The sequence below is a fragment of the Eretmochelys imbricata genome, chromosome 11 (genome assembly GCF_965152235.1).
Source record: "Eretmochelys imbricata isolate rEreImb1 chromosome 11, rEreImb1.hap1, whole genome shotgun sequence".
Classification (NCBI taxonomy): Eukaryota; Metazoa; Chordata; order Testudines; family Cheloniidae; genus Eretmochelys; species Eretmochelys imbricata.
Genome location: NC_135582.1, coordinates 44,716,145 through 44,741,656, shown reverse-complemented (window position 1 = coordinate 44,741,656; position 25,512 = coordinate 44,716,145). Strand labels below are relative to the sequence as shown.

The window sequence follows — 25,512 nt, the reverse complement described above, 5'->3', positions numbered from 1 at the left end:
ATTCTATATGCACACACAGGGAAACAAAGCAGAATTTTCCTCTATGTGACCCAAAATCTGAATGGCTCTAGAGGCGACAGACCAGTGCACTAGCCTAGTGAGCCATGCTTTTACCTTTTTGTTCACATGGGTCCTTTAACAAATATTACCACTGGATGTGTATGAGAGTCGTCACATGTAGATACATGTGCAAATACTTATTTGAGCTATCTTTACTCAATATTTCAGCAGCGGCCCCAACTGGAATAGTGGGTTGCTTAATAAACCATTATAGTTCTTTGAAAAAGGAGTGACTACAGTTGTTCAGATGGTATATATTTCATAGTTAAATAATGCACTTAAAAAAAAAAAACTATGATATTAATGATCACAGCTACCAGTACTAAAATGGGCAATGGATAAGTTTCAATTACCCACATCTGACTCCCAGTCTAGTGCCCTGAACACTAGACAACAATAAATCAGCATTTCATACTCTTGGCCCTAACAAAGGAAAGCACTCAAGCAAGTGCTTAAGTCTCCTCCCTCAAGTGCAAAGCTTTCCTGAATCTGGGGCTGTCTGGACCAGGCTCAATCTTGACAGAAACTGGTAGCAATCTTTGAAATATTCTGCACCATTTAAAAAAAAACAACCCCCCCCCTATATTTTTAATTCTCATCCTAATTTGAGTGTGTTAATGTCTGCATTTTCAATTACTCTTCAGTATGTACAGTCTGAGGCACTAGCAATTAACCACTGAAACCATTAATGTTGCCTCCTTTATTTTCCCCCCCATCTTTAAAGTGCTCATGTTAGAGGCATGATTTAAACAAAAAAATTTATTTCTCTAATACAGAATGACAGACTGCTACAACAACTATCAGTTTACAATTAAAAACGTTGGCTAATTGTGGATTTAAACTATATTCTGTATTTTGGGTTTTTTAAAAATAAAGTGTTTTTTTCCACAAACATCAGCTAACAGTACAAAAAGCTGTCACTGTCCACAGGAACCATGTCTAGTCATGTTTTCAGTCAGTCAGCTGAGGGTCATGTCATTATTTAGTCTCTGCGCTGTAGAAAGAACACAAGTATGAAGATAGTGTCAAAGATAAAATACCTATATTTATTTAAAAATACACATTATAATAAAGGTATTTCTTATAATGGCACTCCAACCCACACATAAAAGCAAGTCTATAATTAAAATATGTAAAGAAGCTAATACTCTATGTAGGATTCCCTGGTTCTCTAACAAATTCTGTGTGAAAGCAAGCATTTTTTCTGAAACATACTGTGTATTATCTTGTGAATTAAATTATGTTCTAGTTCTTTAATAATGTGCCTCTCTATTTTTGAACATATTTGATTGCTTATACTGTAAGACCCCAGGAATCTGACCCTGGGGGTCTATAGCAGACCCCTAGCACAATCCCAATACAATTCTTCCCCAAAGTGATTTGGACCCAAAACAAGCTCTGTTTTGTCCATACTATCACTTTGTATTTCTTTAGTTTACTGCTTCATTGATGTACAACACTACCGCACCACTTTTACCTTTATTCCAATCGTTCCTAAACAGTACATACCATTCAATAGCTATATTCCAGTCATGAGTGCTATTCCACCATGTTTTTGTAACCCCTGTAATATCTGTTTTAACCCTCCTGCTCAGTTGCCCTATGGAAAAATAGTTAATGGCACTCCTATTTATTTTTTGTGTGCAAAATTATGCTAAAGTTAACTCCAATCTTTCCCTACAAAGGTCAACGTACAGCGACTCAAAGGAAAACTTCACCATCACCTAAAAGATACTCTAAACATTAATTACAAAAGGTATAAATCACTCATAAGAGGGATCAATTACACAACAAGCCATTATCTTGATAATTTCATGACGCAAAGTAAGAAAAAGAAACATCTTTCTATTTTAAAGCACTGGAATTCAATCCATTTCAAAGTTCATGGAAAGTTTCAGAGTTCAACCTTTTTCCAATGTTTTCTAATGGGCAAAATCATTAAAATGGCAGTCCTCATCGAAAGACAACCGTCTCAGTTCTTCAGTGGAGATATATAAACAACACCATTACTTTTGCAAAACTGGGAATTTCTTTTAAGAAGAACAGGCACTTGCACAGATATGCAGCATCTTCTTATAACATCTATGCTAGTGTGCTAAACAAAGTTAAATAAACCAAAAAAATTTTTCAATATACATCCATATATCTTTTTTAATAAAAAAAGTTTTACACTTTTACACAAACTGCGAAAGAAACACTCAAGTTGTACCTTGGATGCCTATTTTAGCCAGATTCCTAAACCTGCATGCCAGAAGTTCAACATTTTAGGAAAATCTATAGCTGCTGCTCAAAAACAAAGTATTAGAAGCTAGAGTTACAGAACACTGGAAATGCAATGCGAGAGGCATATCAGTTTAAATGTTTTATATCTCCTGTTTTAAGAAAACAAACAACTAATTTCTGGGCGGGGGGGGGGGGGGGAAGAGGGAAAAACAGTGACCATATTTAATGTATTAGAACATTTAATCCTTAGACCTCTGGAATAAATTACCCCAGATAAAGAAGATCTAAGAAGTTACGGATTAGTAAACCACAATTTAGAAAGATAATTTAACCATAGGGACAGAAGTCATAATCATGCATACATTGTGGGAAAAAAAAGCAAAGCCTGTCTACATTTGGTCACCGGTAGGAGTAAAATGTTACGTTTTACAAAACGTGCTTTCAGTGTGCCACAATACTACTGAAAGGTCGTTCCTTTTGAAGCACCAGTGCTAGCATTCCTACAGCAGCAGCTCAAAACGGGAGACACCATTTTTGTGTGCTGCACCCTGCTGGAGATGCACCACGGCTGCTTTTCAGATTTACTGTGGGAGAAGGAAAAGAAAAGGGAAAAATGGGGAATGACACGAGGCAGACCACAGTTACACAAAACTGCTTTTTAGCTCGCCGATTAGTTTCAACTTTTTCTGTTGTAAGAACTGCACTTGGTTCCCTTTTGTCCTTGTGTGTCACCACATTATGCTCTTTTACATCTGTGAACTCCAACTTTGCTTGTAATATTTTACATGTGTAAGAAATGGCTCAGATCTCCAGGATGAGTTTGCCGTGCTAAAAGTTTGAACAAAATATCTTTTTGTTTACAAACTGAGCAATCTTTGACATGGAATCAGCGGAGAAACATGGAACTTCACAATGCTGTTTAGCCATTTACTATAACCACATTTTGAGACAAAAATATATTCCAAAATCAGATTAAAAAAAACAAACCGTTGTTAATTTTAAAAGGCCATTGCGAAACTTAAGTGGAACATCTACAATGCAGTCAGGCTTTCAAAAACTAGTTTGTCCTTATCTCTCATATGTTTCATGCTATATTAATAGCAGACTTGCTACTGCACTGTATAGTTTACATTAACATTACTGGCCATTCTTGATTATTATGAATATTTATCAGATTCCTCTGTAGTGGAGGAAAGGTTTTAATTTTATGCTTTGAAGTGGAAGGACAGCATTAGAAAGCCTAGACCCAAGGCTCAATACTGTCCTCAACATTGTGCACCCCAGCTACACATGGTTTATGAAATGTAGATTTCCTTCAGAGAACATATGAAAACTTTTTAGGAAGCAAACTGAAATAAAAGGCCGTTCCGCTCCTAAGTAGCACTGGAGTGTATCTTTGCCCATTGCCTCCAAAAACCTTGCTCTGACTCTACAGTTATTTTGGTTCTCTCTCTCATTCCAGATCTGAATAAAATTTACACCCCAATAATAAGAGGCAGCAAGCATATCCAACATAGTCACTAGATAAAGTCACAGGAAAAAATGTTGTCCTGCACAGCCAGAACCGGACCCCTGAAATGAATGCTGCTGCTCCTAGACACCATTAGCTTAGCTCAGCTCTTATATTTTAAGTTCACTTCACTTGAAAACCCTCAAAGATTCTCTCTTGGACTCCTTAAAAGATCTTCACAAAATGGAAGGAGGACTACACCAACTGGATCTTCAACAGTACTACTTATTGTACATGGAGAGGAATCCTGACCAAAAAGATGCATAGCACTCTTTGGTTAACGACAGGACCCTGACCTCACCTGTGACACTAAGGCCTAGGCTACACTAGGGGGTAATTTCGAACTAAGATACACAACTTCAGCTATGCTATTCGCGTAGCTGAAGTCGAAGTATCTTAGTTCGACTTACCTGGCCGCCCTCACGGCGGCGAGTTGAGTGCGGCGGCTCCCCCGTCGACTCCGCTTACTCCTCCTGCCGAGGTGGAGTACAGGCATCAATTCGGGGATCGATTTATCGCGTCTAGATGAGACGTGATAAATTGATCCCCAATAGATTGATCACTACCCGCCAATCTGGCGGGTAGTGAAGACGTACCCTTAGACTATACCCTTCTTAGCTCTGCCAAGCTCCATCAAAAAGGATCTTTCCTGAAAGACAGATGGTTTTAAGCCCCAAACTTCTCTTTATGGAGCAATCTCTGCCTGAGGAATGGAATAAAAAGCTTCAGTAATAACCGCTAATAGTCACAATGTAAAACCATTAGACCTAAGTAAAGTAGATTTATTATACCCTTGCCTTGTTTTAACTCCAAGCAACCCCAGATCCCTATTAAACCCTTATTCAGAGGCACCCAATACTTACCTCCCTACCTGAGACATGCAAGTTGAAGACCAATGATCACTGGCACTTTGCCAGCGTGTATTAGCTACAGTCGAATACTAGCTATCACACTCCACTCCTTCAACTCCAGATATAAGTGGCATGAGTAATTTGACAATTTGATGTGCAATTAAGTATGGAAATGAATTAGCACCTCATTGTCTTACCTTTGCTTAATTCATAATAGGAATTCATAATTTTAAATAGTATTCTGGCTGATGTGCTACAGAATCTAGAGTGACAGACCTCTCACGATGTGCAACTCATCACCTGTTTTCCAGTCTCATTCTTTGGTCTTGCAGAAGATCTTTCCTAAATGGAATTACCATTTTACGTACACTGCAGGAGCACTCAGATGCCCATTATCCCACAGCTAAACTTTACTTCCATGGTCTTACTGATGACAACCCATCCCTCCCCACCTCCCCCGAAGGTAGGAAGAGCCTTCATAGTCTTTATCTTATCTATATCTCACCAAATGATAGTGGAACACACACAATTTTGGTTTTCACAGATGCACATATGGAGAAATTCCTTTCCACTCCTTACCAGGAGAAATAACCTAGGCCTACTGGGTAGGATTTTCAAAAAAATACCTAAATGATTTTGGAGCACAAGTTCCATCAATTTTCAATAGGACTTGTGCCCTAAGTCAATTAGGCGCTTTTAAAAAGTTTCTTTCATTCTCCCTTTTCTGGGAAATACTGTAAGACACATTTACACTATGGATTTCCCCTACATGGCCCAGACACCTTTGGGTTCTCACTTAGCTTCCTTCCTTCTCCTTCTAAGATCCACTTTACTTACCACTTCTTTCCTCTATTTCTTCTCTTTTCTCAGACCTCAGATCTTTGTCCTTACCTACCACCATTGTGACAGGTGGTGTTCTTTAGTGAAAGAATGATACAGAGACTGATCTCAATCATATCCTTTATTTTTCTATATTTTCCCCTCTTTAAAATGTTCAGCATTGATACATTATAAGTACATAGGTTAATCATTTTCATACGGTTGTCCAAACTGATATTGATCAACTGGTTTATGTTTAACTGTATATTTTTAAAAATAAACTTAAAATAAGTTTCATTTAAAAAAATACCTACTAAAAATTAAAAATATGCTTTTGGGCAGGGATCTTACATTCCAAATTTATCACGAAGCAAGTTTTTAAAGATAATTATAAATTTCTTAAAAACTGAGGTTATAATTGAAATATTGTTACCAAAAAACAACAGAGGACCCACCATTTAAACTAGTTGAATTTTAGTTTACATCCAGACAAAGTACTTACCCATTGGGTCAGTAAGTTCTTTGACGTTTGTTAGATTCTTCTGCAGGTGAATCTGCCAACATTACTTTAAGCCGGACACCATTCACAATCTTGCCATGTAATGAAGTTATGGCATCGCTAGCACTTGTTCTGTCTGCAAACTTAGCATAGCCCACATTTTTTCCTGTCACAAGGTAAACTTCTATAAGATGTCCAAACCGACTAAAAAATATAAAAAAATAAAAAATAGGACTGAAATACAAGTTCCGTAATATTTACAATTTGTAAATGCAGCTGCAGCACTACAGCCTACCAATACAATATCTTCTGCAAGATAATTTGACAATGACAGTAAGTTTTATTCTTGTACACGTGATATCTGATTTTGTGTTGCCCTTCCCCCATCTGTACTTTTCCTCCCTTTGAATAGTCCTGGCAGATGCTTCAAGAAATAGGAAATAATTGTTAGGCCACATTCTCTAAGCATTCCCACAATAAAAGTCACACCATATCAGTGCTCTACCCACATTTAAAAAAGAAAAAAAAAAAAGTAACCCTGATCGACATCATGATCACTATAGGTGGTGTGGAAGGGACACTTGGTACATGGTGGTCCTTCCGACAACTTCAGAAAGGAGGCCCGTGGGCTAGTTTACTTATGTCCTATATGAGTGGACTATATTTGTTCACTTGTAATTTACATTTGAGAAGACCTCAGTAAAATGCCTTAAAAATAAATATTAAAAACTTATCATAGGAAGTCCTACTTTCCCAAGTCACCTGCAGGCTCCAAGGCATGGGTTGAGGCAGAGAGAGAAAAGACAAAATGCACTTGTATGTAATATACTCTTTGTTAGGTTGTAATATAGGATGCAAAGACCATGAAGAATAGTTTCCTTTCCCTTCAGACTCTGACTAAGATAGTCCAGCAGCCCAAGTAGGTATGTTTCAAATTCTACACAAACTGGCACTAGGCTTTTCTGTTTGTCTGTTTTTAAAAGTGGTTTGACTTTCAAAAAGAGCTGTCCCTCAGTTACACCAATGGAGCTGGCAGATATTAGAATGGGGGAACGTTGCCATGTCCCTTAAAACACACAAAATAATCCAACGAAGTTGGTAGAGCAACTCTAAAACAAGTTTTAAAAAGGTGAAATGGGCAAAAATTGTCTCCCAAGTCTTTGATACTAATATGTTGGGTACCCTCAAATGACTTTTGGAGGCAGGCCAGTAGCACAAATAAGATTACATTACTTCAGGTCAGGTTTTAATTATACCAGAAGCAACTTCCTGAATCTACATTGTTATGCAGGTTTCCCACAATCTCTCAATTAATAATCAGTTAAAATTTCAAGCTGAAATAGATATGTGGTACCATAAGAGCATGAAGTACTAAAGTTTTCTGCAAATAAAGTGTATGAAATTGATAACTTGATTTCAGGGTTATCTGCACATCAGGTTTAATAACTGGCAGCACAATATTGACATTTGTTTGGAAACGGACCATAATTTATTCAACATAAGAACGTCCATAGTGAGTCAGACCAATGGACTTAACTATCTTGAGTAATTTTGTATCATCTGCAAACTTTGCCACCTGTCTCCCAACAGTGGCCAATGCCAGATGCTTCAGAGGGAATTAACAGAACAGGGCAATCATCAAGATAGCCATCCCACGTCATCCAGTCTCAGCATCTGGCAATCAGAGGCTAATGACACTTAGAGGATGGGGTTGCATCCCTGACCATCCTGGCTAATAGTCATTGATGGACCTATCCTCCATGAACTTATCTAGTTATAATGGGGTTCAAAAAAAGAGTTTTGGCCTTCACAACCGCCCTGACAACAAGTGCCACAGCTTGACTGTGTGTTATGTGAAGTACTTCCTTTTGTTTTAAAGCTGCTGCTCACTAATTACATTGGGTGACCCTGGTTCTTGTGTTATGTGAAGCAGTAAAAAACACTTCCTTATTCACTTTCTCCATACCATTCAAGATTTTATAGGCCTCTATCGTATCCCCTCTTAGTCCTCTTTTCAGCTTGGAAAAAAGTCTCAGTCTTTTTAACCTCTCCTCATACGGAAGCTGTTCAATATCCCATATCCTTGTTGTTGCTCTTCTCTGTACCTTCTCAAATCCTAATATCTTTTTTGAGATGGTGTGACGAGAACAGCACACAGTATTCAAGGTGTGGGCATACCATGGATACATATAGTGGTTATTATGATATTTATTATGCCTTTCCTAATGGTTCCTAACATTGTTAACTTTTTTTTGACTGCGACTGCATATTGAGCAGATATTTTCAGAGAATTATCCACAAGGACTCCAAAATGTCTTTCTTGAGTGGTAACAGCTAATTTAGACATCATCATTTTGTATGTATGGTTGGGATTATGTTTTCCAACGTGCACAACATTGCATTTATCAACACTAAATTTCATCTGTCATTTTGTTTCCCAATCACCCAGTTTTGTGAGATCCCTTTGTAAATCTTCAATGCCAGCTTTGGACTTAACTATCTTGAGTAACTTAGCATCATCTGCAAACTTTGCCACCTGTTTACTCCTTTTTACAGATCATTTATGAATATGCTGAACAGTACTGGCCCCACTACAGATCCTGGGGGACCCTGCTTTTCACTGTGATCATTTCTTTCGACCCTTTGTTTCCTGTATGTTAGCCAGTTTTTGACCCATGAGAGGACCTTCCCTCTTGTTCCACAACTATTTACTTTGCTTAAAAGTTTTTCATGAAGGACCTTGTGAAAGACTTTCTGAAAGTCCAATTTACACTATATCAACTGGATCACCCTTGTCCATGTCTGTTGACCCCTCTCAAAGAATTCTAAAAAGGATTGGTGAGGCATGATTTCCCTTTACAAAAGCCATGTTGACTTTTCTGCAACAAATGTTGTTCATCTGTGTGTCTGATAATACTGTTCTTTACTATAGTTTCAACCAATTTGCGAGGTACTAAAGTTAGGTTTACCAGACTGTAATTGCAAGCATCACCTCTGGAGTCTTTTTTTAAAAACTGGCATTACATTAACTATCCTTAAGTCATCTGGTACAGAAATTGACTTAAGTGATAGGTTACATACCACAGTTAGTAGTTCTGCAATTTCATATACAAGTTCCCAAAGAATTCTTTGGTGAATACCATCTGCTCCTGGTGACTTTTTACTGTTTAATTTATCAGCTGATCACTTGTATTTGCCGTGGGCTGTCTTTTTGGATTTTCATGATTGTGACCTGGTTTGACTTCAGCGTTTATTCTAAATTTTTCAAAATTTATTCTACTATTGAAGTTATTTTAATCACTAAATGGTACCTTACCAGAATACATCCTCCAACACATTTACAGGTAAGGGATGAGGATAAAACACTATGAAAAGCCTTTCCTTCACAGAAGTCTCAGGAGGAACTTTTTTTTTGCGTGATGGAAGTACAGCATCTGTTTGGGGCTGAGACAACTGAGAGCTAGAACTTCCACTGTACGGCTGCTGAAACAAAAATAAAATGTAATGAAAAAGGTAACATGAAAATCAAGTGAAAAATTCAATTTTATCTGATTTAGGACTCTGTTACTGTTTTAGGACACTAAAATCCTGGATTACATATGGGCTCTCTGACAGCCACACGATTAACTTATGTGTTTTTCTTGACTACCTCCCTGACAGTATTTTCCCTGGGCAATAAATCCAGTTAAGATCATATAACCTTTAAAAAGAGTACAGAAAAGCACAAGTCAACCCACCACACAACCAACCAACAAACAAAATCAGCTCCTAAAGCAGTCAGAAGGGTAAGAGAAAAAAGATGGGACACAGCTGCTTATTGCACATTTCAAGGTTCTGCAACAATTGAGGAGAAACAACAAAGGTATAGAGTGTAGTTACTTACAGAAGATGTATATTGCTGACCAACTAGATTATTATGTGACACCAATGATGACACTTGTGAAGTCACCAGCTGTGTTGCCATTTTTCTGATGTGGCTGCAAGCAAAAGTAATTATAGACTCTGTCTTTACAGCAAAAAGTAACATTACTATAATCTTAAGAAATCAACATGACAATTTGTTTAAAATCAAAATTCTGAGAGAAAGAACTGATCAAGAAAATATCTATTCAGTCTTCCTTGATATGTGCTGAGAACATCCAGGAATAAGTAAATTGTTGCAAATTTATGTCAGTACTCTTGTTAAATCCAGAATACACTGAGATACCTGTAGCCCAATGTTCTATACTCTTTTCTGATAACACAGCCTTTCAGTTATCACTGTTGCTTTAACAGACAGAATATACACACCCAGCTCATGGAGTTAAACTCAGCTCTTTACGCTGCCTGAGAGAAGTAAAAATTAGTTTACTGGAAACATCATTTCTTCCCTATAATTTTCTTATCCATCTTGATAGTGAAGGTAAGACAATTAAATTTTTTGCTTGGACTAGCAAGTTTTTATATTTTGCAAAGCTGGAATGAGGCAAATCTCTTCACATTTTACAGTTGTGCGACTCTTGGAATTAGGCATTAACAGAAGCGTTAGAATGGCTTTACAGTATGGCCTGCTGGCTCAAACTATATGCACTTCCACACACGCAAGTTATGTATTTTCTCTTAAAGAGGACATGCAGAGGAAAAAATACTGGGCTATGCTTATTTTGGGGGTTTAGTTTTCTTGCTTCTTATGACACATAAACAATTTTTATTCTACTTTTTTTAACCTTATAAATATCAAGAGTATTAAATCACTGCCCTCCCAGGTTTGGCTGAAAGTCTGCTAGAAGAATTTGAGCAAAAAATAGCTCCCCTATCACTTAACTGAGCAAGAAATTACTCCTGGGGGAATTATGCACCACTAGTGCACATGCACAGAATTTATGTTCCCTGCAGATTTCTTTGCTTCCCTGCAGAAAGTGACTTTCTGACAGGGAAGCAAAGGGAAGCCACAAGAGCAGTCATGCTATGCTTCCCAGCAGTATGTTTCAGATGCCCAGGGAAGCTGGCAGAGAGGTAAATCACTGTGGGGCAGGACTGGGGAGGACCTGGCTGGTGGCTTCTATCCTGTGCCATGATCAGCTGCTAGTTCCAGTTTGGCTGGGGAAGACAGGACTTCCTCTTCCCCTGCATGGCATCCGGGGCCAGTTCAGACCCACCCCCACAATTTCTCCCCCAGCTGCAGGAAGTTCTGCAAACTCACACACATACTCTTCCTGCACCCATCGCACCTCAGCTGCAGGGGGAGGGATACCTGTATAGGGAGCTGCTCCCCCATCCATCCAACTCCCGTGCATCCAGACCCCCCTCATATCTCACCAAGCCTCACTCCCCTCGCACTCAGAAGCCCCCCGATGAGCCCCACTCCCCCTGCATCTGGACCACCCTGACAAGCCACCTGCACCCGGATCCCCACCCCACCGAGCCACAACCAGCTGCACCTGGTTCCCCACTGAGCCCCGCTCCCACAGCATCCGACACACCAGACCGCCCCTGCCGAACTTTACCCCGCACCACACCCAGACCCACAACTACCTTCACCTGGACCTCCCTGCAGAGTCCCATTACTGTGGTACCCATAACCCCCAACAAGTCCCTGTGCAGCCAGATCCCCCTATACCCGGATCCCCCACTGAGCTGCCCGCACCCAAATTTCCCACACAGAACCCTCTGAACCCACATCTGGATCCACCCATTCTGAACCCTCTCCACACCTGAATCCTGTCTTGCTGAGCCTGCCTGGCCACATCTGGCACAGAGGGGCAGGGCCATGGGGTATTTCTAAGGCAGGCATGGTCCTTGCACTGTGTCAGGATTGGGTACAGCCTCACCGCCGAGTCTGTGTCCCGCGTGGTGAGCTACACAATGATCTCCCACCTCTGTGTAGCCAGTGGCCTGTGCTCCCCAATGCCATGCTGGAGCCTCCACATTTATTTGACAAATAAAATTTGCAGGATTTTAATATATTGTGTGCAGAATGTTTAATATTTTGGCAGAGAATTTTCAGGTGTAGAATGCCCTCAGGAGTAAGAAATGATGTTGAATCTTTAATAATGATTTTTCACTCTTTGTCAGGCGTTTTGGTCAGGTCATTATCTATCTTCAGCTCTCTTCCCCTGATCTGCTCAGGTCCCCCTTCCTTGGTACTCACGCTGCCAAAATCCTATTAGCTCTACAGTCACCCAGAGTCTTCCAGGAAACAGTAGACAAAAACCTGCTTCTAATATAAAACCCACTACCCCATTCTCAGATTTCTTTATACATCATAAGCTAGTAAAAAAGGTTCAATCACATTTTACAAGTCATCTTAAAATAAAAGGACTGTTTTATCTTTTAATTTCCCTCTGTCTCTTGAAAAGTAGCAGCAATGTTTGGTGTCTCAAAAGGCCTTCTCTAGGATTGTGCTCTGTGTGGTACAGTGAAAGCCCACTGTGGGCTGGAAAAGGGTTAATAGACAACTAGTTACAGTACAGGTACAACAGATTACCTAATTAATTGCTTCCCAGTCACGGGGGCAGGAAAAGAGACATCAGGTAATAATTTAATGGACACTTGGGCTTCATAAAAGGGGAGAGAATTCAGTCTGAAGGGAGGAACCTCAAAGACTCTCGTGAAGAAGCCTGAGCAAGAGAATAGACACCTCAAACAAATATTTACCTCGCCTTCCTTGTCTACCTCAAGGAGACACTTTGAAGGGCCAGTGCTCAAGGCCAAAGCTGGAGAGGACTCCACAGTAACTAAGGAAGAGACAGAAGACACAGCCCAGGAGAAGGGCAGATTGGTCGAGAGTCTTTTTGGACATTAATTTGAGCTTTTGCTTCCTGAAAGGGATTGGACTTCTGGAGGGCTGAGTTGTGCACAAAGCAGATGACCAACAAGGGGCACAGGAGATGAAGATTCCTGTAACTTTGCCCCTGATACCAGGGGGCATTGTAGTGGTGAGTGCACACCATAGCACCCTGAAATACCTTACATTTCAGAAGCATCCACTATATAAACAAAGTTGTACAGTGGTAGGTTTCATTTTCTTGTTTTTTCCTTTTTCCCCTTACCATTATAACAACTTTTCAAAGAGAAACATTGCTCTCCAGAACACAGAGTTACAGCTTTTCACGTATGTGGGTTGGTACTTACTCCAATCCGTCACTCCCATCTTCAAGGAAAGTTACACCTAGCCGATTTCCAGGAGGATATTCAAAACCATGTAGCTTGTATTTGGCATATATAGCTGATGCTGCAGTAGTATACTGAATCACAGCATGCCCTAAGGATGGATGAAACATACCAAGACAATGTAGAAAGTGTGTAAGTTTAAATTCTCAAAAGCACTACTAAGAATAAAGTGTATTCCAATAACAGAGCAGGGTTCGATACCAAATTAGTCACAAGCACTCAAATACAATGAAGTCTTTTTACTTCATCATCCAACTCATCTTTAGCAAAATCCATATTTCTGATGAGATATCAAGCAGAGTTAACTGGGTGACTGTACAAATCTTTACAGCTGAACCTCAAAATCATCTGATATTACTTCCTTTATAGAATGTCTATAAAAAAACTCCAGAAGTTAACAGATATGTATAACCACTAATTCGTACACAAATATTTTCCTTTTTAAGTGTAGTTATTCTCTGAAAGAAGTGATTAAAATGGCACTGTAGGGTTCCTGTTTGTTGTATCAATGATTTCCATATCAAATTTGTCAGCTTAAAAGCAGAGGTAGTTCTTGTATCCAGCAATTTAAGCCATTATGTTCTTTTGGATCATGCATCATCAATACTAATAATTCTGTACCAGCAATTTAGTTAACAATACTATTGATTATAATATAATCCAGCTCGTTCTCCCATAGCTATACTGGCTCTGCAGGGCTAACAATTGTAAAACCTTATTTTAAGACACCAGCCATACATTACTTTGAAGGCATGATGAGGCTTCAACAAAGCAGACGCATGTTTTTTTTTCCTTAACAGAAATCCTACCCATCTTTGATAACATCTCATCTGATGCAGAATCTATTAAGAAACAGCTTTCATTTGATTTTTGACTTCTGAGCATATGAAATGTAGAGATGCTGTGGGTTGCTTCCCTACTTCGTAAATATTCCGACCTCTCAGGGATCTAGTTAGGGATAGCATGTAACTTGTCAGTCTAATAGGTCTGTTCAGACGAGATGTGAAGTAGAAGGAGAATAGAGTGCAAGACCAAATGTATGTATCTGCCACTGACAAAGGGCTACATCATTCTGTATTGAGAAGGGAGAGAAAATATTTTAGAGTCAAAACAGTAAAAAGAAAAAGGTTCTTTTTGTATTGTTATTTACCATGGTTAGTATGAGGATCTCGCTGAACATCACAATACTCCAGTCCTGGGACTAGATCAAAGAGGAAGAACAGCTGCTCTTGTATGAAGGGGAGTCGTGATACCACTGACAGGCGTTTGGAAACGGATTCTCGAACTCTTGTCTGACTCTTTTCAAAACTACCAAATTCTGGCTGCCCTTCTCAAGAACCAAAATAAGACATATTACACACATTGCAAGTCACTATACTGCTGTACCTTGACCATTTCAATATTTTTTTTCCTAAAATGTTTCTACGACCTAAGTCATGTTATAATAAAAAAAGGACATTTATTTCAGACAACGAATGCAAACGCCAAATGGGAAAAAAAAAAACCCTGAACAATCTAGAAACTAAGTGTCTGAGTTAGAACCAACAACCAAAAACCAGGACCTACTATTTTAAATGTCTCCATTTTGCCTTTCTCTGAATATACCTCTATTTCCATAACACCCTCTCCAGTTACTGTGTGATCTTATCCAGAATTACCAGTCACTGTTAAACGTGAAAAGTTATTACTTACCAAAGGGAAACACACTCCCTCTAGGCCCTGGGTCATGCCCCATTGGCTCCTGCCTCATACTACTGCTACTACCGTAATATTCACGTTCAGATGATTCAGATGGTTTGCTTTTAGGTTCAGCCAAAATGGCCCTGTAACCTGGAACAAGAAACTACATATTTCAAATTTCATCACGTAGTTTTCAAACATCTATGACTAGAAATGTTCTTTAAGCCTTGTATTGAAAAACATTACAGACAGAAAAACCAGTTACTGTTTCTTCTTTTAAAAAAACCTATTCTATCACTCATGAAGACTAATACAATTAGAAGATTGGAAGCAACATAACCCATTTCTATCCCATTCAGAAGTATAGCACCCAAAGATCATCTTGGAAATACTTGGCAGAGAGGCAAGAAGTAGCTGGACATCTATGCAGCCTCAGTCTACCTTTGCCTACCAAGACCTGTGCTGAATTAGGCACCACATCTGTGTAAGCTATTTGGTCTGGTCTCAGACCATCTAAATCCTTTCATTCTGACCTCACACTGGACATGGACCTGGGTTTAAAGAAAAATACTAAATTTGTTAACAGTGTGCTGATACAACCTTAAGTCTCATTAAATGAAGTGTTTGTGGGTCTTAATTTTAGTTATGTCTTACGTACCTTATTCCTAATGATAAAAAATAGGTGCTTAATTGATATTTGTGATTAATTGGGCACTACATAGTCCAAGACTACACAATTTATTTATTTCACTATATTAAAAACATACCAGTCCACTGTTTTGGGCACATGTACCATCTTTATAAAGTATGATACAGCTTTTAGATACTGGTTTTACACTGTCCACTACAACTCACTCAGAACTAAACTTTACCACACCTTGTTTATACTAATTTGTTTGCAAATTTGTCCTCTGGCTTTTTGAAGGCCCACACAGGAAGATTTGAAGAACATTTATTGAAACCACAGTAACCATGTCAGCACTACTGATCATCTAATATGTTCAATAAGGCTTTATGCTGAATATTGGTCTTTCCTCTTGGCTGTGTGTGTAAAAGGATAAAAAGAAAAACATCACAGATCTGAGAAGCATGAAGCACTACAGAAAAGTGTATTTTATTATTCCCATTTTACAGAGGGAGAAACTGGGGCATGAGAGGTTAAATTAATTGCCAATGTCATGGGAATTCTAGTTCGGTCAATCCTGTGCTCTAAGCACTAGACAACAACTTTAACGGCAACAAATGTTAAATCATAAGACTAAGTGTGCTATATTCTGAAAATAGTAAAACATGCTATTATTAGTATCAAATGCAATTTTGTTTAAATAGCTGTAGTCATAATACATTTTACTGTTGTGTTTGTGATTATATTTTATTTTGAGCATCCCCTGATAAAGTCATAAAAGTTCATCTACATAAAAAAATGTGTGTGTGTACACGTACATGTACGTGCTGCACTAGAGTCAGGCTATTTTACATCAACAGAAGTCACTGTAGTTCATTCCCAAAGCCCTTTCACGGTTATTACTTTAAATCTAAGACCTTGATCCTGCAAGTACTTCACAGGTGACTAGTCCCATTGAACTTAACAGTACTACCTGCATGCATTGTTTACAGTATTAGGTTCTGCAAACTGTGGCCATCAATGCATTTACAGCATAAATAATTTTGCTGCTAACAAAACCGAAGCCAGAGGCTGCCATACTTGAACCTACACTAATGAGTTCACAGTTTCTCATAATAAATAAGTGGGGGAAAAAAATCAGTCACAGTCTTACTTCGATCACACTCTTCTATTGCCAGGGCAGCTTGGGATGGTTTTAAATACCTCACATAGCCCAAACCTTTACTTTCTCCTGTGGTCTTCTTCTTAATAATGCTACAATATTCAATGTCTCCATACACCTAGGAGATTTAAAGATTGTAAAAACAATTTTATCCAACATTTCTGAAGTTCATAAAAATTTACATTTTAATCTACTGTCAAAAATAACCTGAGAAAATGCAGTTAGATATAATGAATAACTAAAACTCAACCAGTACCTTAAACTTATTCCTCAGATCTTCCTCTGTATAGGACTTTGGTATCATAACAAAGATGCGTGTAAGCTCTTCATCTTCAACATCGCGGTGGCTTCCAGAAGCTCTGGACTGCGCAATGAACACCTAACAGAGTTAAACACAATGTTAATTACTTGAGAAAAGTGTAAATATACACAGATAGTCAAGAAAAATAATTTAATGTCTTCAAAACAGCTTTGTGCTTATATTTGCATTCTCTGACTACTCCTGTGGCCAAAAACAAAGAAGAGCCCTTCACTGTAAATGTACTTTGACAAAAGACCTGCCTGCTGCAAACATGTACATCTGTACACAGTCAGGGACCCAGATGAGAGATCCACCCACATGCTCCCACATGAAGAATTGTGGTTCATTCTTCAGTCATTATAACCCACCTTCCAAAAGCCTGTCATGAGTTAAGCACTTGGGAGCAGCGTAACTGGCTGGTCAATGAGTTACACCAGTGTTGTCTGGCTACCCTGCCTCCTTCACAAGACCTGGAAGGGCAAGAAATTTTGAAAGGGCACCTACGCATGGTGGAGGGGGAAAAACATGAATACCTAGGCTGGCCTACTATTAGCAGCATTAATACTGGCACAGATGGCTCTTTAAGCATGCACTGATGTACACTGCAGTAAAAGGATGGACTACTTCATAGCAGATCCATGATTGTAACCATTTTGTTTAAAAAAAAAACATGGATCACTTGACGATTGCCTGCTCTGTTCATTCCCTTTGAAGCACCTGGCATTGGCCATTGTCGGAAGACAGGCTACTGGGCTAGGTGGATCATTGGTCTAACCCAACATGGCCATTCTTAGGTTCTAAAGAAAAGAAAAAAGAAGAAAAAAAAATCGAACAAGTAGCATACCAAGGCCCTGATACTGCAGTGTGTACTAACTTGAATGGGAATCCACTTATGTGGGGCTCAGCACAGGTCAAGACCTAACTTCTCACGGTCATAATTATAGTCATAACACTTTTCGTGTATATTGCACCTCTCTTCAGAGGATTACAAGGCACACAGAAACTAGTTGGAAAGTAACCTCACTTTAGAGATGGGAAAACTCATTCACAGCTGTTAAATGACTTGCCTATGGCCATACAGCCTGTGGCAGAATAAGGAATAGAGTCCTAAGCGTTTAACTCTCAAGGCTTGTCCACACTACAAAATTAAGCTGACTTTATCTAATTTGACCTCGAGCCTCTGAATTAAGTTGATTGTGCGTGGCCACACCATGCTCATTGTCTCGATGGAGTGTGTCCTCACTAGCAGAGTCTGCATCGATGCACAAAGCAGTGCATTGTGGATAGCTATCCCGAAGTGCAACTTGCCGCAGTGTGTTTTGGGAAGTTTGTGCAATGCCTCATGGGACCAAAACGTTGTCACAAGGGAGAATAGGAACATTGCGTTGGCACCCCCTGATGCACTGTGCTCCCTCCCACAGTGGTTTTCGGGCCTTAAAACTGCCACGCATACACCATAACCCCAGAAGCATGGAGCCTGCTCAGTTGTACACTCTTGCTGTGAGCATCTCAAACACTTTGCACCTTCTCCTGCAGTATTTCCAGAGCTAAAGCAGGGTCCGCCACGCAGAACATAGCAATGTCCTGCAAGCAGCCCTGCTGCATGCCATTGGAAAAAAAAATTCACGGTTGCTGCTGGAAGTCACAGCTGCGGCGGGTCAATAGATGGCATGCAAATCCCCAGCTTGGCACCAGATCACCTTGCCAAAGAGTACACAAACCAAAAGGGATAATTTTCAATGGTGTTACAAGAGCTGTTGGATCACAGGGGACGTTTCACCAACATCAATGCAGGATGGTTGGGAAAAGTTCATGACGTGCATATCTTTAGGAACTCAGGTCTGTTCAAAAAGCTGCAATCCAGGGCTTTCTTTCCAGACCACAAAATGAACATTGACAACGTTGAGATGGCTACAGTTATCCTGGGGGACCCAGCCTATCCCTTGCTCCCAGGGCTCATGAAGCCATACACGGGCCATCTGGACAGCAGTAAGGAACGGTTTAACTAAAGGCTCAGCAAGTGCAGAGTGGTGGTTGAATGTGCCTTTGGTCATTTGAAAGGGCACTGGAGAAGCTTATTAACAAGGTTGGACCTTATTGAAGAGAACATTCCCATGGTTATAGCGGCCTGCTCCATAATATCTGTGTATCTGCCAGGCTTTGAAAATCTGTTTCAATAATGAGTCACAGTAATGTGAGCTGCTTGTCTGCATTGTGCTTTCCCAAACCTTTACCTGGAATGTATCACTGCCCCGTAAAGCCAACCCTCCGCCCAAGCCCACGGCTTCTACTCAATAAAAGAACATTTATTTCTCAAATTCATTTACTTTATTTAACAAACATAAATAAAGAGGGAGAACAGAAAAAAAGGTAACCTTGAGGAAAAGGGGTTATAATAGAATGGAATGGGAGAAACATTTTCAGCTGTGTAACATAACACCATCAAAGGTCTGTGAATTGGCACCTTCTGTTCCTTGTACCCTCCCCTGAGTTAAGTGAACGGGGTAATGGACTTTTCACCCACGCCTCATGGAACGCTTGGGGGAGGGTGATTCTGTGCCAGGCGATGCTGGCTGTCTGTCCATCAGGTCTACAGAGGGACTCTACCCTCCTGCTTCTGTTCCTGCAGTTCAATCAGACGCCTCAACATGTCTGTGTGGTCCCTCATAATCCGAAGCATCTCATGCTGTGCTGCACGCTCTTGGTCACTGGAAGCTTTCCTGCTCTCAATGTCCATGTCTAACTTCTCAGACAGTGAAATCCCCCACGCTTTCAGCTCTGTGTCAGCTGTCCTAGAGACATTCATTATCTCGGTGAACAGGTCCTCCCGCGTTCTCTTTCTCCTCCTTCTAATCAGTGAAAGTCTGCTTTCAGGTGTTGATGACACACCGAAGGACACATTTCCAGCTGTCAGTCATGGGAAAAAATAAAGGAGCCCTTGACATGAATGTTTCCATAGCAAGGCCATTTTCATATAACAACAACAAAACACCACCACCTTATTACACTAGGTGCAAGCCATAACAATCAGAATCCGCAACTGTTCACTGTGTCGTTTTGCTGCTCCAGCCATGGTGAGTAGGCCCCCCCAAGTCACGGGTGTCCACACTTTTAATTAAGTTTATGGCAGGCTCATGTCGGGAGCAGAGGTAGATAGTTGAACAATGGCCCTTCCCCATAGCACCATAGGAAACTGTTTACAAACTGGGCATGGGGGGGAAACGTTTTCACTCCCAAACAGCGGAATCTCTCATGTGGGGCCCCAGTCCCCTATCAAACACTTTAAACTACATGCCGACCCATGCCAAGCACAGTAAAGGCACATTAGCAGCTGTGTGGTTTGGCGATCCAGAATGCGTGTGTGTGTGTGTGTGTGTCTACATACCTTTTTTTTCTTGTAAGGCTGCTTTTAATGAGAACTTCGCCCGTTTCCCCTAGGCGACCATATGTGATATTGGTCTCCTGAGAGTAACAGAGGCGGAAAGGAAGGAGATGCTCCAAGCATCTCGGTACAGACCCGGTCCTTATGATAGCAGTCCCGGCTGCTATGCTGTGTACCGCAATGATGCCAACAGAAATAATTCAGGAGTTGCGTGGGAAAGTGTCTTATCATGGTGGAAGAAATAAGACTGCCCTGCCCAGAAACCTTCTGCAAAGGATTGCAGAGTACCTCCATGAAAGTTTCCTAGAGATATCCATGTAGGATTCCCGGGCTATCTAAGTCCACATAAACAGTCTTTTCCAGGGGCCACTCTCTGCATAGCTGGAGCGGCCTCTTGTAAGCAGAGAGCCACAGCACCTTGCTTTTTCCTCACAGTAAACTTGCCAACCGCCGAATGTGGGTGCCCGTTAAAGTTTAACTGAACTTTGATTGTAACTGTATACTCACCAGAGGTGCCTTCCATGGCGTCATGGTCGGTCACCGTGATGTCTTGCGACCCACAGGGCTCCAGGTTAAAAATATTTCCTGGCTCTTGGGGAGAGTGGATCCATCGCTCGCCTGTCTCCAATTCTCCTCCTCCTCATCTACCATATCGTCCTCCTTGTTGTCCCTAGACTCACACACCTGTGAGGTGCCCACGTTGCTTGTGGGGGTGCTGGTAGGGTCACTCCCGAGAATTGCATGCAGCTCGTTGTAGAACCGGCATGTGTGGGCTTCAGCACCGGAATGACTGTTTGCCTCCCTTACCTTCTGGTATGCTGGGTGAAGTTTTATTTTCACACGGCACTGCTGTGTGTCCCTCGTGTAGCCCTTCCCCCCCATTCCACGAGCGATCTTTGCATAGATGTCAGCGTTTCTTCTGCTGGATCAGAGCTCTGCCTACACAGACTCTTCTCCCCACACAGCGATGAGATCCACCATCTCCTGTTCAGACCAGGCTGGAGCACGTTTGGGGCATGCAGTCTCCATGTTCAGCTGTGTTCAAGCTGGCATGCTCCCAATGCTGATCAAACAGGAAATGGGAAATCAAAAATTCCCAGGGCTTTAGCAAGGAAGGGGCTGTTTCCTGTGTACCTGGCTGTAGTGCAGCAGAGTTGAGAATGATCTCCAGAGAGGTCAGAGATGAGCACTGTGGGACACCCTCTGAAGGCCAATTAATTCAAATTACACAGTGCTGCGTCTGCACTACCTCGCAGTTGACCCATGAAAATCTAATTAAGTGCTACGCCTCTCGCAGAGGTGGATTACAGAAGTCGACATTAAAGGCAACTTAGGTTGGCGTAAAGGACCTGGTAGTGTAGAAACATACATTAACAGGTCAACCTAAGGCGGCTTCCATCGACCTAACTTTTTAGTGTAGACCAGGCCTCAGTCATGTGTGCTGTTAAAAGATCATCCTTCCTCGCATGATGATGTCCTGTCACACAAGAAACATTACCACTTTTCTCACTGTTTAGACTCATTTACCTCATCTCATCATTTAGATAACAGTAAAACAATTCAAGAGACTGAAAGTGGTCATCAACAGCAAATCATTACTGACTCTCATAGATAAAAATGTGAAATTACTTTGATAAAAACTTTGCATATTGCATTAGCAGAGATTTAAAATACCCTCTGTTATTATTCAATTCATTTGTATCAATCTCAAGAATCTACAAATTTTTGAAGGAGAAGAGTTTCTGAACACCCTGAAATCTAGTATGTTAAAGAGTAAACACTAGTTCCAGGGACTAGATCTTCCCCTAAGCCTCCCGTTGTGGTTTTATGATCATAAGTCCCTTTATCGAAATGTTTCTCTCTCCCTCCTATCGCTGTGCGGAAAACTCACAGGAATAAGGGAAAGCTGCTGCCCACGTATAAATGCGGCTGCACTTATAGTTGCCAAGTGCCTCAAACAGGCAAACGAAGGAGAGGGAAGGTTTTCGTCTCTCGTTCTGGAGACGAGGGGACGCAGAGTGAAGTGTGAGTTTCACCTTCTCCGAGGCGTTTAGCTAAAGCATCCTTCTCTCCGCAGCAGAGACTATTCCTGGCGGCGAGGGAAGGAAGGAGGCACGCAGGTGGTTAAGGCCGAGGTGACTGATGGCCTTTCCGCACTATGCTGTGGCGCCCGGCCCTACGTTGGGACCGGCGGGAGGGGAGAGGCAGTGGCGGGCTCTCGTCACCCTCACAGCCCGATCAGACAGGTCCTGGGCAGCCCGCACCGTGAGGCCGGAGCGGGGGCGGCTGCGCTGGGCCGGGCCCCGCCGACCCAGGCCGCGAAGGGGAGGAATCCGCGGCCTCGCTGCGCCCCCATCGCCACCTGCCCCCAGGACCAGCCTGCGCCGGGGGACGGGGACAGGGGGAGAAGCGGCTGCGCGGCGGGCGGGCCGCGCTGGGCCGGTACCTTGATGGGCTTGGTGTCGGGCGCCAGGCTCCGGCCGTGCATCTCCTCCATGGCCCGGCAGGCCTGCGAGCTGCGGGCGAACTTGACGAAGGCGATGCCGCGGGACTCGTGGGTGCGCTTGTCCCGCACCAGCCAGATGTCCTGGATCTCCCCGAACGGGGCGAAGCGCTCCCGGATCAGCGCCTCCCCCGTGTCCTTCCCGAGCACCAGGAACACGCGGCTGTTGGGGGGCTCGTCCAGGCACTCGGCTGACAGGCGGAACCCGCCGCCGCCGCCCTCCTCCATGGCGAAGCCGCCCACCCCGAGACTAGTCCGCAGCCTTCAGCACCAGGCCGCCGGCCAACAGCGTCCCTTCGGCCCTGGCGCCTGGGCGTTACTGCGCCTGCGCGGTAACCGCTGCCGACGCTGCCTGCCGCCCACGCCGTGCCCTCGGAAAGTTATTCCCCGCTGTGAGCGGGGCCAAACCGGTCCATGGGCTGGCTTCGCACCGCGCGGGGATGGGCAGGAGCCGGCGTCATGCAAGGGGGAGATGCGCTGCTAGACAGTGGCGGAGGCCAGGGAGGGTAGCGCGGGATGAGAGTCGCTAGAGGCAGGGAGTCCGCTGCACAGGTGCCAAAACGGGGTGTGGGTGGCACACTTGTGTAACTGCTGGATGGTCCAGCTCAACACCCCTTTCCCTGGGTGTGGTGCTAAAGGCAGCCCAGTGACTAGATACAGCCACTCTTCTCGAGCTGATACAATGCAGTGCCCTGCCAAAGGAGATATTCTTCAGTGGAAAAAAAAGGTACACATCCACCCTCCTAAAAAATTTCATGTGTGGTTGGTGGTGGTTAAAATAATTGAGAGTTTGTGTAGGTGTAAAATGTCTGCAGTGAGTCTCAGAGCAGCTCCCAGATGTGTCCTAGTTGCTGTTCTGTGAGCCTGAATGGTGCTTCATTTTCTGTAATCCACTGCACATATCATTTCTCTCCATTTATTTATTTATCTAAACGTTATGGTTTTATGGCTTATTCTTAGCACACCATCATTTATCTTGATTAACACTGTGCAGATGAATGTTATTTAATGTATTATTTAATATTAAATACTCAGCTCTCTAAGTGGTGCTTTTCAGCAGTAGATCTCACAGCACTTTTACAAAGTCTCAGGGCCCAATCTGGTAGGTAGATTGCATGTAAGAGGAGGGGGATCAGCCACCTGGAGGATCCCACCAGGCTTTAGGCAGGAGCTGGGCCTCAGGACTAAGGTGGCTTTGTGTATGCTCACCAGCATAAAGTTAGGTACCCAGGGAATTTAGGCATCTATAGGATTAGGGGGAAGCTCGGTGGGGGTTTTGAGGATCTCAGTTTTTGATTTGGGCACATAAAGTAGTAAACAGGCACCTAAATCCCTTTGTGGATCTAGCTTCTAAAATTATTTTCAGAAGCATTTGAGCAGGTTAGGTGCTAAGTCCCATTGAAATTAATGGGTTAGATATCTAGCCTTGTTAAGCGCTTTTGAAAATTCCACTAGGCAGCTGTCTGCATTTTTAGACATCTAAATAGCTCTGGAAGTCTGGGCCTTTGTTCCTAGCTGTATGATCTTGCCTATGGCTGTATTAAAAACATTTTGTTTGAATTGGCACAGCTTACCAAACAATATAGATCACTCTGTATGACTGCCCTGTCATCATTTACCTCTCTTCCAATCTTTATATCATCTGCAAATTTTATCAGCAGTGATTTTGTATTTACTTTCAAGTGATAGATAAAAATATTGAATAGCATCAGGCCTAGTACTCATCCCTGTGGAACCTCACTAGAAAACACTCCCACTAGACTACCAAGTCATTATCACTCTCTCTCTGGCTGAATGCATTTTTAATTATTTATACACAGTGGAACAGCTTTAACAGGAGATACAAAGACCTAAATCAAAATATCCCATAGCCCAGTAGTTAGGGCATTCATCTTAGAGACAGGAAACTCATGTTCAAATTCGCTCTCAGATGGTGGGGGAAATTGAACTAGGATCTCTTGCATCCCAGGTGAATTCTATAACTGCCGAGCTAAAGGATATTTCTGTCTCCTTCCACATTTTGTGTGCTGTTAGGTATGCACCACCACTGTTGTTTCAAGAAACCACTTAGATATTTGACTCCAGGAGAGGTTTCCTAACTGTGAATCTCAAGAAGCAATAGGACACCTAACTCCCTAAGAAGGGGAGGGTTAGGCCACACCCCTCTCCTCACCATCTGCTACTGGCTAATTTAGGCAGCTCTCTACCTAATCTGCTGGGTTTTGTGGATCCCATTCTCAGGTGCTTATCTCTTTGAATCCATTCCGGTAGGGAGCCCAGGTACCTGCCTGCGGGTTTGTTGATTCCACTGTGTGTTTAGGCACCTGAAATGTAGGTGCTGCAATGCTTACTATTACACAGCCTAACTCCTTTTGTGGAGTTGGACCTGAATGCTTCATAATTTTTAATGTATTTATGCTCACTACACCCCAGTGAGGTAGGGAAGTCCTATTAGCCCCATTTTATAGCTAGGAAACTGAGGTAAAGAGAAACTATGGAACTTGCCTAAAATCACAAAAAATCTGTAGCAAAGCAAAGGTCTGGCATAGCAAAGAGGAGCTACTTACATTTGATCTACACTCAAACACGGAGCGTACACCACACAAACCACAACAGACTTGCAAATTTTATCACCATTTCACCCTTGTCCTGAGGATTTCTTCTCAGATACTGCCTTAACTTACCCCTCACTATGCCCCAGAGACCACTATAATGTATGCCACAGGAGTGTTGTCAATCCCCATG

General features: G+C 42.0%; 1 protein-coding gene across 3 annotated transcripts; it reads right to left on the bottom strand.

Annotated features, from left to right (window-relative positions):
- Positions 1 to 745: 745 nt before the first annotated feature.
- RBM45 (RNA binding motif protein 45) lies at positions 746 to 23,062 on the bottom strand. Of its 3 annotated transcripts, none has more exons than XM_077829449.1 (10): positions 22,711 to 23,062; positions 16,838 to 16,960; positions 16,573 to 16,699; positions 14,807 to 14,944; positions 14,265 to 14,444; positions 13,076 to 13,205; positions 9,846 to 9,939; positions 9,279 to 9,445; positions 5,966 to 6,166; positions 746 to 1,054 (listed from the first exon to the last, which is right to left on the bottom strand). In XM_077829449.1, exons 1-9 carry the CDS (start codon positions 22,993 to 22,995, stop codon positions 5,974 to 5,976), a joined length of 1,437 nt encoding a protein of 478 aa, XP_077685575.1. In that variant the 5' UTR covers positions 22,996 to 23,062; the 3' UTR covers positions 746 to 1,054; positions 5,966 to 5,973. The 3 variants fall into 3 exon arrangements, with proteins under 3 accessions (XP_077685575.1, XP_077685577.1, XP_077685576.1); XM_077829451.1 differs by having other exon boundaries at positions 9,279 to 9,442; XM_077829450.1 differs by having other exon boundaries at positions 14,265 to 14,441.
- Positions 23,063 to 25,512: the final 2,450 nt, after the last annotated feature.